The 12,500-nt window shown below is 43.2% G+C and overlaps 1 protein-coding gene across 1 annotated transcript in view; it reads left to right on the top strand.

Moving 5' to 3' along the window:
- The window catches only part of LOC143275381 (uncharacterized), a 56,066-nt gene that overhangs the window by 43,331 nt on the left and 235 nt on the right, over positions 1-12,500 (top strand). The window contains exons 24-30 of the mRNA XM_076579448.1: positions 560-638; positions 2,720-2,799; positions 4,311-4,436; positions 6,398-6,538; positions 7,484-7,647; positions 8,013-8,148; positions 8,602-12,500. The exon at positions 8,602-12,500 is cut by the window's right edge and continues 235 nt beyond it. Coding sequence (XP_076435563.1) covers positions 560-638; positions 2,720-2,799; positions 4,311-4,436; positions 6,398-6,538; positions 7,484-7,647; positions 8,013-8,148; positions 8,602-8,730 — 855 coding nt within the window. The 3' untranslated portion in view covers positions 8,731-12,500. The remainder of the gene's footprint in view (positions 1-559; positions 639-2,719; positions 2,800-4,310; positions 4,437-6,397; positions 6,539-7,483; positions 7,648-8,012; positions 8,149-8,601) is intronic.

Here is a 12,500-nt window from a genome sequence, read left to right as displayed (position 1 = left end):
CGGTGACGGCGTCTGGTGGGTGAAGGGTGGAGATTTTTACGATCTCCCAGGTCAACATTATGTGCAGACCTGCTAGTGCCTGAACCCCCTTCGTGTGTATATGCAAGCAGAAGATCAAAATACGCACGTTAAAGATCCTGTAATCCATGTCAGCGTTCCGTGGGTTATGGAAACAAGAACATACCCAGCATGCACACCCCCGAAAACGGAGTATGGCTGCTTACATGGCGGGGTAAAAACGGTCATACACGTAAAAGCCCACTCGTGTGCATACGAGTGAACGTGGGAGTTGCAGCCCACGAACGCAGAAGAAGAAGAAGAAGACATGCGAGTTTAGCTGTTGTGCATGCAAAAAGCTATCGACCGTTGACTGGCTGACTGTTTGACCAGCCAGCTCATCACCCCACCGATATTAAGTACATTGACTAATTGATTTCAGCACAAGCGCCTGTGTCTGGGTCCATTTCAGCAGATTGAATACTCAGCCTATAGATCATCGATCGTTTTGGGTCACCATTGATTTGAATTACTGATTGATTGATCAATCAATTGATTTCAGCAACTGCAGATGTGCCTCGGACCAGTGAAGAATGGAGACACTGATGAATATACACCACCGGAAATAGTGGGCCTGCCAAGTGAGTGATCTCCCTTCATTGTGTTTCTTTGTCATCGTGGGGAGCTTTCGTTGGTTTCGTTTTGGTGTGTGTGTGTGTGTGTGTGTGTGTGTGTGTCTGTGTGAGTGTGTGTGTGTGTGTGTGTGTGTGTGTGTGTGTGTGTGTGTGTGAGAGTGTGTGTGTGTGTGTGTGTGTGTGTGTCTGTGTGTGTGAGTCTGTGTGTGTGTGTGTGTGTGTGTGTGTGTCTGTGTGTGTGTCAGTGTGTTGGGTGGGTGGGTAGGTGGTGTGTGCGTGTGTGTGTGTGTGTACATGCGTGTATGCCTCTGTTGTGTGTGAGTGCATGTGTGTACTGCATGCTTCCGTGAGTGTGTGTGTACCCGTGTGTGTGTGTGTGTGTGTGTGTGTGTGTGTGTGTTTGTGTGTGTGTGTGTGAGTGTGCATTGGTGTGTGCGTGTGTGTGTGTGTGTGGACGTGTGCAGACATGCTATGTGTGCGTTTGTGAAGGCATGGTTCGTATTCATGAAGTTGGAACTGAGATGAACTAACAGAAGGCAAAATGCTTTATAATCTTTATAAAAAAAAATTGCAGCCAAAATGCACAAACCTGTCTTCCTCACAGCCTGTTGAGACAGCTCAACTTTGGATTTGTTCACCCTCATCCCAGCCACTTGCTGACAGCAGTTGTTCCAGAATTGTGCGCATGTCATTTTTGTACTTTCCCGCCATGTATTTTGGCGGTAAGTGTTGACACACTGGCCACCATCCGTCTCCAGATAGCTGCTGTTTGATTTGTCGCGAGCACACAGACGGGACAGATGATGGCTGGTTCAAGGGACGGAACTCTTCAATGATACCGGAAGCGTGGATCCCAATAATACTTTTCGTTTCTTCCGTCTGGAGGGCGCCGTAGTTGACAGAATCTGTCTGCGTGTGACTGAAGTGTGTTGCTGTGTCAGGCTGATGGCAAATGGCTGTCAGAAACTTGGCTAAACTTTTTAGTGTGAACGTAGCCTTATCTGTTTAGACAGCCATCTCTGTCTGTCTGTCTGTCTGTCCTTGAATAAACAACGTTTTGAGCTCTGAGTTCTGTCCATTGTATGCATGTGCCTCGTTTCTTTCGTCTCGCACCAGTCAGTTCATCTGTCAGTTAATCAACCGACGATCAATCAATTTGCTGACCGACCCTCGAATGAATTTAAGTAATGACCGAATGAGCAGTTAAATGAATTGGTTGGTTCATCACTAGCACTCAGCCAGTCAGTCAGTTATCATCATCATCATCATCAACGTAATTATCATCATAAGCTTCTTCTTCTTAAAATTCATTTCGAAGAAATATTACACATATCCATGTCTGTTTAGATTATGATTATTGATGTCATCGACTGATAATGAAACTATGTGCAGTATAGCTTTGTTTTTTGCTTTTTTTGTTTGCTTTTTTATTTTTATTTTTTTTAGAGCACTTCATCTGAGAGAAACACTTGTATCCTAATTATTGTGGTGTCTGGTTATGCTTGTAGTGTTTACATAGTTGTTGCAGCACATGTTAAACTCTGTTATCGCCCCCTGTTCATACCGAGCTTTGGCCTTAAATGAATAGATCATCTGAATCTGATTCTCTCTCTTTCTCTGTCTCTTTCTGTGTATATATGTATTGTGTTGTATTGTATTGTATTACTCGTTTTATCACAACAGATTTCTCTGTGTGAAATTCAGGCTGCTCTCCCCAGGGAGAGCGCGTCGCTTCAATGAGAGCAGCACCCATTAAATTTTTTTCCTGCCTGCAGTTTTTTTTTATAATTTGCTTTCTTATCGAAGTTGATTTTTCAACAGAATTTTGCCAGGGACATCCCTTTTGTTGCCGTGGGTTCTTTTACATGCGCTAAGTGCATGCTGCACACGGGACCTCGCTTTATCGTCTCATCCGAATGACTAGCGTCCCGACCACCACTCAAGGTCTTAGTGGAGGGGAGAAAATACTGGCAACTGTGCCGGGATTCGAACCAGTGCGCTCAGATTCTCTCGCTTCCTGGGCGGACGCGTTACCTCCAGGCCATCACTCCACTATGTATGTATATATATTTTTTCTTAACGAGCAGGAGACATCCATCGAGTGAACATTCAGAGCGTGTCGGACAGCCAGAGGGGCCCCGCCTACATCAATGCCGTGTTTCTCTCGGTGAGTTCGGGTTCAAATCCGCATTTCTGCCAAAGCATGAGATCAAGCTGTACTGGATAAACAATGCAACAGGAAGAATTCTTCTGGTAATACTGAGCAGCCATCAGCTGGCAGCTATGTTTTCATGCTATAAATACACACACACGTTTATCTATGCACATCTGTGTGTGTGTGTGTGTGTGTGTGTGTGTGTGTGTGTGTGTGTGTGTGTGTGTGTGTGTAAGGCTCATGATATGATGGCTATGATTGTAATGCTGTTTTTGTTGTTGTTGTACATTTCGAATGTTTTCCTTCTCTTTTTGGGAACGTTTAAAAAAGTTAAAAAAAGATGTAACAGCATAAAAAACAAAGAAACAAAGGCTACATACACAGTGCAACAGGTGTATTTGTTTGGTTCCATGTTCGTTTTTCGTACAAAGAATATAATTATATTTGCGTACATATGATAATCAACGCTCGTGTTAGTGAGATATATATATATATATATATATTTGTATTTGCATTTGTATTTCTTTTCATCACAACAGATTTCTCTGTGTGAAATTCGGGCTGCTCTCCCCTGGGAGAGCGCGTCGCTACACTACAGCCCCACCCTTTTTTGTATTTTTTTCCTGCGTGCAGTTTTATTTGTTGTTCCTGTCTAAGTGGATATTTCTACAGAATTTTTCCAGGAACAACCCTATTGTTGCTGTGGGTTCTTTTACGTGCGCTAAATGCATGCTGCACACGGGACCTCGGTTTATCGTCTCAGTTGAATGACTAGCATCCAGACCACCACTCAAGGTCTAGTGGAGGGGGAGAAAATATCGGCGGCTGAGCCATGATTCGAACCAGCGCGCTCAGATTATACATCTCTCTCTCTCCCTCTCCACCACTACATATATATATATATATATATATATATATATATGTATATGTGTGTGTGTGTGTGTGTGTGTGTGTGTGTGTGTGAGTGTGTGTGTGTGTGTGTGCCCGAATGCATGCGTGCGTGCGCGCGCGCGCGCGTGTGTGTGTGTGCGTATGCGTGTCAGTATACGCGTATGCGTGTGTCTGTTTGTTCGCGTACATCTGTGCATGCGAGGGTCCGTATATGTGTGTGTGTGTGTGTGTGTGTGTGTGTGTGTGTGTGTGTGTGTATGCATGTCCGTATGCGTATATGCGTGTGTGTGTGTTCGCGTGCATGTGTGCGTGCGCGCGTGCGTATGTATTCATGTGTGTGTGTGTGTGTGTGTGTGTGTGTGTGTCCGTATGCGTATATGCGTGTGTGTGTGGTGTTCGCGTGCATGTGTGCGTGCACGCGTGCGTATGTATTCATGTGTGTGTGTGTGTGTCTGTGTGTGTGTGTGTGTCCGTATGCGTATATGCGTGTGCGTGTGTGTTCGCGTGCATGTGTGCGTGCACGCGTGGGTATGTATTCATGTTTGTGTGTGTGTGTGTATTCATGTTTACATGTTCATGTGTGTGTGTGTACGCGCGCGCGCGCGTGCACGTGTGTGTGTGTGTGTGCACAGAACTGCCGGCTGACCCAGGCCTACATCCAGACCCACAGTCCTACGGACGGCGAGGGGGCTGTCCACTTCTTGTCCACGCTGGTCCAGCACCGTGTCTCCTGTGTCGTCAGCCTGGACACACAGCAGGTGGGGATGGAAGCACTGTCATCTTCCCACCCTGCCCACCCCCCACTCCCCCTCGCTCACCCTTTTTTGTGATCTCGATACTTATATACAGCGCCTACCCGCTTTACAAACACATTGATGCTTATATACAGCGCCTATCCTCGGTCGGAGTCCAAGCTCTAGGTGCTTTACAAACACATAGATACTTATATACAGCGCCTATCCTCGGTCGGAGACCAAGGTCTAAGCGCTTTACAAACACATAGATACTTATATACAGCGCCTATCCTCGGTCCGAGACCAAGGTAATGGCGCTTTACAAACACATAGATACTTATATACAGCGCCTATCCTCGGTCCGAGACCAAGGTAATGGCGCTTTACAAACACATAGATACTTATATACAGCGCCTGTCCTCAGTCGGAGTCCAAGCTCTAGGTACTTTACAAACACATAGATACTTATATACAGCGCCTACCCTCGGTCGGAGACCAAGGTCTAAGCGCTTTACAAACACATAGATAAAATCACAAATGTGGGCAGACGTTAAGCAAAAGAACGAACGAACGGACATATACACACACAGACAGACATGTAACATTTTCAGTTGAGCTTTGTGTGTGCGACAGACGTGTAACATTTTCAGGTGAGCTTTGTGTGTGACAGACATGTAACATTTTCAGGTGGACTATGTGTGCGACAAACATGTAACGTTTCCTGGTGAGCTTTGTGTGCGACAGACATGTAACGTTTCCAGGTGAGCTTTGTGTGTGAGACAGACATGTAAAGTTTCCAGGTGAGCTTTGTGTGTGCGACAGACGTGTAACATTTTCAGGTGAGCTTTGTGTGTGTGACAGACATGTAACATTTTCAGGTGAGCTTTGTGTGTGCGACAGACATGTAACATTTTCAGGTGAGCTTTGTGTGTGCGACAGACATGTAACATTTTCAGGTGAGCTTTGTGTGCGACAGACATGTAACGTTTCCAGGTGAGCTTTGTGTGTGTGACAGACATGTAACATTTTCAGGTGAGCTTTGTGTGTGCGACAGACATGTAACATTTTCAGGTGAGCTTTGAGTGTGTGACAGACATGTAACGTTTCCAGGTGGGATTTGTGTGCACCAGACATGTAACATTTCCAGGTGAGCTTTGTGTGCACCAGACATGTAACGTTTCCAGGTGAGCTTTGTGTGTGCGACAGACATGTAACGTTTCCAGGTGAGCTTTGTGTGCGACAAACATGTAACGTTTCCAGGTGAGCTTTGTGTGTGTGTGACAGACATGTAACATTTTCAGGTGAGCTTTGTGTGCGACAGACATGTAACTTTTCCAGGTGGACTTTGTATGCGCAGAGCTTTATTGATACGAGACCCCCACAAACCCAGTCTCTTACAACCGCCAGAATGCCGGTGATGGGTGCCTTCAGCACTACACTACAGCTCCCCACACGTCCGTTCAGATCAGTTCTTTTCAGTAACTCAAGGAGCGTTCAGACAAATCCATATACGCTACACTACATCTGCTAAGCAGATGCCTGACCAGCAGCGTAACCCAACGTGCTTAGAAGTTAGACCTAGAGGGGAAAAAAGATACATGATCAAATAAATGGATAAGTTATCAAAAGATGAATAAATTGAAATAGATACAAAAAAAAGAAAAAAAAAGAAAAAAAAGAGAGATAAAAATGAATATAATAGATAAAATGACGGTGACACACATGAAACCGCAATGTTAATTAGCCACAGTATTAAGGCATTGACTCTCTTTGAATTAATTTTGTCAATTGATGATCTGATTTGATGTTGACTGCGCTGTTCTATTCAATTACTATGTCACCTTTGTCAGCAGATGTGTTGATAATTTCTTCTTCTTTAAAAAAATGTTTTTTAAGAGATGATACACTTTTCTCATACAGCTTGTCTTGTATTCTGGTGTGGAGTACGACAAAATATTGAGAAAGTAACTACTTCGTATTTTCAGGACGCGACGTTCCAGTATTGCCCAGACTCCGATGATTCCTACCTGGAAACAGACCCCTACACAGTGACGCTTCAGAGCATGCGCGAGGCGCAAGGCATCACGGTCAGGAAGATGCGCGTTTCCTTTCCTGCGCATCTTGCGGTGAGTCGTCGGATTCGAATTTTAGATACCGCCTGCGTGGGAATGAGATGATTTACAGATATCTGATAGTGGGATATGTCATTAGTGTTTCACGATCTTCTTGTTGTTAATAGTCGTTTTCTGTAAACTGTTATTCGATCATACATTAACACACTGGCCAGCTTGTATGTGTGTTCGCTCGAAGAGCGAGAGAGACAGAGACAGAGAGATGATGATACATCAACACGCTGGCCAGGTTGCATGTTTGCTCGAAAAGAGAGACAGAGAGAGACAGAGACAGAGAGATCATACATCAACACACTGACCAGGTTGCATGTATGCTCGAAAAGAGAGACAGAGACAGAGAGAGACAGAGACAGAGAGAGATCATACATCAACACACTGACCAGGTTGCATGTTTGCTCGAAGAGAGAGACAGAGACAGAGAGAGACAGAGACAGAGAGATATACATCAACACACTGACCAGGTTGCATGTTTGCTCGAAGAAAGACAGACACACAGACAGAGAGAGACAAAGAGAGAGAGAGAGAGAGAGAGAGAGAGAGAGAGAGAGAGAGAGAGTATAATTTGCGCTGATTCCCCAGGTGGCAGACAGTGTGCAATTGATTACAACCTGTTTCCACCCCGATCAAATCAAAATGCTGTTCAAACCTTTGATATTTGAGAATTAAGACCTGCTTTTTAAAGAGATAATAATCATAATTCCAAAATATACAAACACTATAAAAGTCTCAGAATGTCAAGTTACTGAAAACCGATTTATTTCATGTCGTATCAGAATGCAGAATGCAGAATACATTATCATCTCAACAAGAGAAAGTCATATGTAGTGTAAAACAGAACCAAAAACAATACGAGAAAATTACAGTCATTCAACATATCAAGTCTTATACGAACGATTAGTTTTTTTTTTTTTTGTTTTTTTTTTAAATGTTGTTGCATAGATACATACGGGGGACTCCGGTGACGCAGACTCACAGGAAGTGACGCACATCACGTGCAGCGCGTGGGCCCAGTCTCGGTCAACCCCACCCTCAGTGTCGATGATGTTGGACTTGGTGAACCATGTCACTGATCACAGCGATCGTCCCGTGGTGGTTCACTGCAGGTAGTGTGTGTGTGTGTGTGTGTGTGTGTGTGTGTGTGTGTGTGTGTGTGTGTGTGTCTTTTTGTCCATGTAGGTATGTGTGTGCGTGTGTGCATGTGTGTGTGTGTGTGTGTATTTTTCTCTGTCTCAATATATATGATTATACATCTCTCTCTCTCTCTCTCTCTCTCTCTGTATATATATATATATATATATATATATATATATATATATATATATATATATATCTGTCTCTCTGCCTCTGTCTTTCTCTCTCTCTTTCTCCACACATACACACACACACACACACACACACACACACACACACACACACACACACACAATTACGTATCCCTCAATTTCCACCCCTTTCTGTAACCCCGCAGAGACGGTCACACAAGAAGCGGATTGGTCATTGTCGCTGCAGCAGTGGTAGAGCAGCTCCGCACTGAAGGTCACGTGGCTGTCAATTACGTCACTGCGCACATGCGCGTACCACGGCGAGAGAATATTATCAGTGTGGTGAGTGCGCGTGGTTATTTTGTTTGTTTTTGATCTCATTTTTGTTTGTTTTGTTTATTCATACACACACAAACTGGCGCACGCACGCGCGCACACACACACACACACACACACACACACACATACGTACACACATACGGACACAGACACACAGAGACAGACAAAGAGACAGACTCACACTCGCGCACTCATTCACTCACGCACACACAGAGACACACACATGTACACACATAGAAAGACAGATACACACAGACACACAGACACAAACACACAGACACACACACACACACACACACACACACATTTTTTTTTTTGGGGGTGTGTGTGTGGGGGGAATAAAGCCAGCACACACAGAAGCTACTGGTTACGTGCACACACAAACACACACACCCACTCCCGCAAATCCATCAGCCCATTCCTACCCACATCTCCATTTTGTTTTTTTCTCCACAGGAACAATACGAATTCCTCTACGCATGCGTACGTCAGCTGCTGAACACAGAACGAGGCAGTGACGTCATCGCTTCTGCCACGAACGAAGCAGCAGACGACAATCGGAACGGAACTGTCGACAAGACGTAGACAGCCGAAAAAGGCAATGATGATTATACCAACCACCGCTTCCGGAGCCAACGTAGAGACAAAAATGTCTTTGGGATTGCAGACAACATGAAGACGGCTGCTACTACTACTGTGACCACCAACCCTTCAGACGGAAAGGAGAACGCTTATGCCGGGAATTTGGATTCTCTGCATTTGTATTTGTATTTCTTTTTACCACAACAGATTTCTGTGTGTGAAATTCGGGCTGCTCTTTCCAGGGAGAGCGCGTCGATACACTACGGCCACCCATTAAAATATTTTTTTTCCTGCGTGCAGTTTTATATGTTTTTTTCCAGTCGCAGTGGATTTTTCTTTTATGAATTTTGCCAAGAACAACCCTTTTGTTGCCGTGGGTTCTTTTACGTGCGCTAAGTGCATGCTGCACACGAGACCTCGGTTTATCGTCTCATCCGAATGACTAGCGTCCAGACCACCACTCAAGGTCTAGTGGAAGGGGGAAAAATTATCGGCGGCTGAGCCGTGATTCGAACCAGCGCGCTCAGATTCTCTCGCTTCCTACTAGGCGGACGCGTTACCTCTAGGCCATCACTCCGCTTGCAGAGCAAGGAGAAGAAAGTTGGGGAAGAAAAGACGAGCAGAACGGGAAAGTGGTGACGGGAACGGGGACTCTCTCTTGGCGGGCAGTAGTGCTGCTGTTTCCAGCGAGTGCGCAGTCAGTACAGAAATGACCAGTGCTGAGGCTTTCTGTCGAGGGCACAGGCGAAGAGAATTTTTGACTCACTTGTGTAAACAAAGTGAGTCTATGTTTTAACTCAGTGTTCGGTTGTCTGTGTGTATGTGTGTGTGTGTGTGTCTGTGGTAAACTTTAACATTGACATTTTCTCTGCAAATACTTTGTCAGTTGACACCAAATTAGGCATAAAAATCGGAAAAATTCAGTTCTTTCCAGTCATATTGTTTAAAACAATATTGCACCTCTGGGATGAGCACACACACACACACACACACAAAATGAAGCCTAATTATATGCAAACTGCATTTACTGTTATATTTATATTTTTTGTATTCTCTAAACTTGGCACTTTGATCTGATGTTCTGACCCAAGAACAAGAGCATTCGTTATTATCATTTTTTGTTCAAACAGGAACTTCTTTTGCTAAGCATGGAAGTTTTATTTATTTTTTGCAAACGTTTTGGTGCAGATAGTAAAGAAGGGAAATTACTCTCTAATTAATGCTAGGGGAGTTAATTTGCTTTAAACTGATCTTTCTCATCTTAAACATTACAGTTTGAAATTATACTCAATACATAAAAAGCTTGGATTAAAAAAAAAAAAGTGTATCACAAGTGAGTCTTGAAGGCCTTGCCTCTCTTGTTTTTTTTGTACGGGAACGTTAAAAACTATCTTTTCCGGATTCATTATCATCTTAGATTTAAACGCCACCCTTCTCCCCAACCCCTACCCACCCCACTCCCTTGGGCCAAAGCTTAAATGAAACTTCCAAGTGTATCTCTTTCTGGTTCCATGCCCTTACTGTTTTTTTCTTAACTCTCTCCATACGTGACGAACGGCGAAAGAGACGACGTTAACAGCGTTTCACCCCAATTACCACCATCAAAATATTGCAAGCGGAAGGCTCTTATACTGAAGAGGCGAATGTTGACAAAGAATACCACAATTCTGACGACGAGTCAGTGAGTGAACTGTTTCAATCCATTCTGAAGTACGTTGACTGGTTGCGTGGACTGCTTTTTCTGTCTTTTGATTGACTGATTGCGTAACTGAATCATGATTTAAAAAAAAGAATCTCTCTCCTACTACTTAACTCTGATATCATTAAAGAAAGGACTCAGTGGAAAGGTTCAGGCTGTCTTGAGATACTGTACGTTCAGTTCTGTGTGGGGCTACGTTTTGTACGGTTTATTTTAAGACCTTTGTGCTCATATGAGTGGTCCTAAGTTATGTGCAGAGCTTTTTATTTTATTTTATTTTTTTATCAGTTTTGCTCATTTTTGAGTGGTATGAAGAATTATGCTGTTTATATGTCCAGATCATGCTTGTGCTCAAATGAATAGTCCTTTATGTTTTTTTTGCAGAGGTATTCTTTGATGATTTGTGCTCATTTCAGTGGTATCAAGAATTGTACTGTTTATATGTCCAGACCATTCGTGCTTGTGTTTAGACGAATGAATGGTCCCTTTACCTTTTAACGTATTATTTTCAAACCACCGAATTTTATACAATTTTCTGCGATCTATTTTTTTTTTATATACTGATGAACTGCAACCCATCCATTTTATCTGTTATCATATCTAAGTGGATTTTTCTAAAGAATTTTTACCATGGACAACCCTGTTGTTGCTGTGGGTTCTTTCACGTGCGCTAAATGCTTGCTGCACACGGGACATCAGTTTATCGTCTCATCCGAATGACTAGCGTCCAGACCACCACTCAAGGTCTAGTGGATGGGGAGAAAATACTGGCGACTTTGCTGGGATTCAAACCAGTGCGCTCTGTTTCACTCCAGTCTCAGTGTCTTCAAAAGACTATATCATAAACATCTAATGTCAGAGCTAATTTCTATGAATCCTTGAAATTACTGAGACTGATAAACAAATGATGTATTCTCAATATCCTTATCTATTGTCTATCTCCTTTCCTCCCTTCCTCTTTTCTTCCCTCCTCCCTCTCTTCCTCTCTCTCACTCTCTCTCTCTCTCTCTTTCTCTCTCTCTCTCTCAACAGTTTTCCTCTCTTTCCTTCCTCGTATCTCTTCCTCTCTTACCTTCTTCTTCCCTCTGTCCTTCACGCAAAAGCAATGTTATTTTGTGGGGAACTGTGTATTTTCTATGCCATTTATTGTTCTTGTTGTTGTTGCCATGCAAAGTGGGTTTTTTCCTTCTTTTTTCAGTCTTGTATTTCCTAGATTAGTTTATACGTTTTCTTTACGAGGGTAGGATGAAAACAGGCCGATAAGTGCCTATTCCTTTTCCCTCAATAAAAAAAGTTTCGATTTCGATTTCGATTTCGTTTTCTAGGTGGACACGCTACCACTGGACCAATACTTCATGAGGAAAAAGAACATCGGCACAGAGAAAGAGACAGGGATAGACTGAGCAAAAGACAGAAAGAGAAAGAGACAGACAGACAGACAGACAGACAGAAAGCGAGAGAGAGAGAGAGATAGAGAGAAACAGACAGGCAGATGCTGCGTGAATATTTTTTTATTTTATTACTCAATACCAACCAACCTGCCTTCCAAGATAAGGCTAACATGGACACGTGCATATTTTGTTACGTTTTAGTTAAAAGTATACATCTCAAACTCAAGAACACACACACACACACACACACACACACACACACACGCACACACACACACACACACACACACACACACACACACACACACACACACACACACACGCACATGCAAGCAAACACACAAACACACACGCAAAGAACCACCAACGCGCACACACACACACACCGAAAAATACATCAAAGTCTCTTTGGTGATCTGGCCTATTGACTTTTGATTATCCTTCACTGAGAACTTTTTAAAATACGGAATATCTTGCGATTTTCATGTATATATCATTGTGAGATTGCAGATTTGCATATTAAGTAGTCTTCTCTGTATTTTGTACTTTTTTTCAGACTGTGCCATTTGAATATATTGCATAGTTTTGATTTTGAGAGAACATATTTTTTCTTCTTCAATTATAGAATAGCTGACGAAAGTCCGCTTTGAAGCATTGTAAGATTTGCTGCTGGTACTATGTAC

This window comes from Babylonia areolata, chromosome 30 (assembly GCF_041734735.1).
Source record: "Babylonia areolata isolate BAREFJ2019XMU chromosome 30, ASM4173473v1, whole genome shotgun sequence".
Classification (NCBI taxonomy): Eukaryota; Metazoa; Mollusca; class Gastropoda; order Neogastropoda; family Buccinidae; genus Babylonia; species Babylonia areolata.
This window is presented reverse-complemented; position numbering and strand designations above follow the sequence as displayed.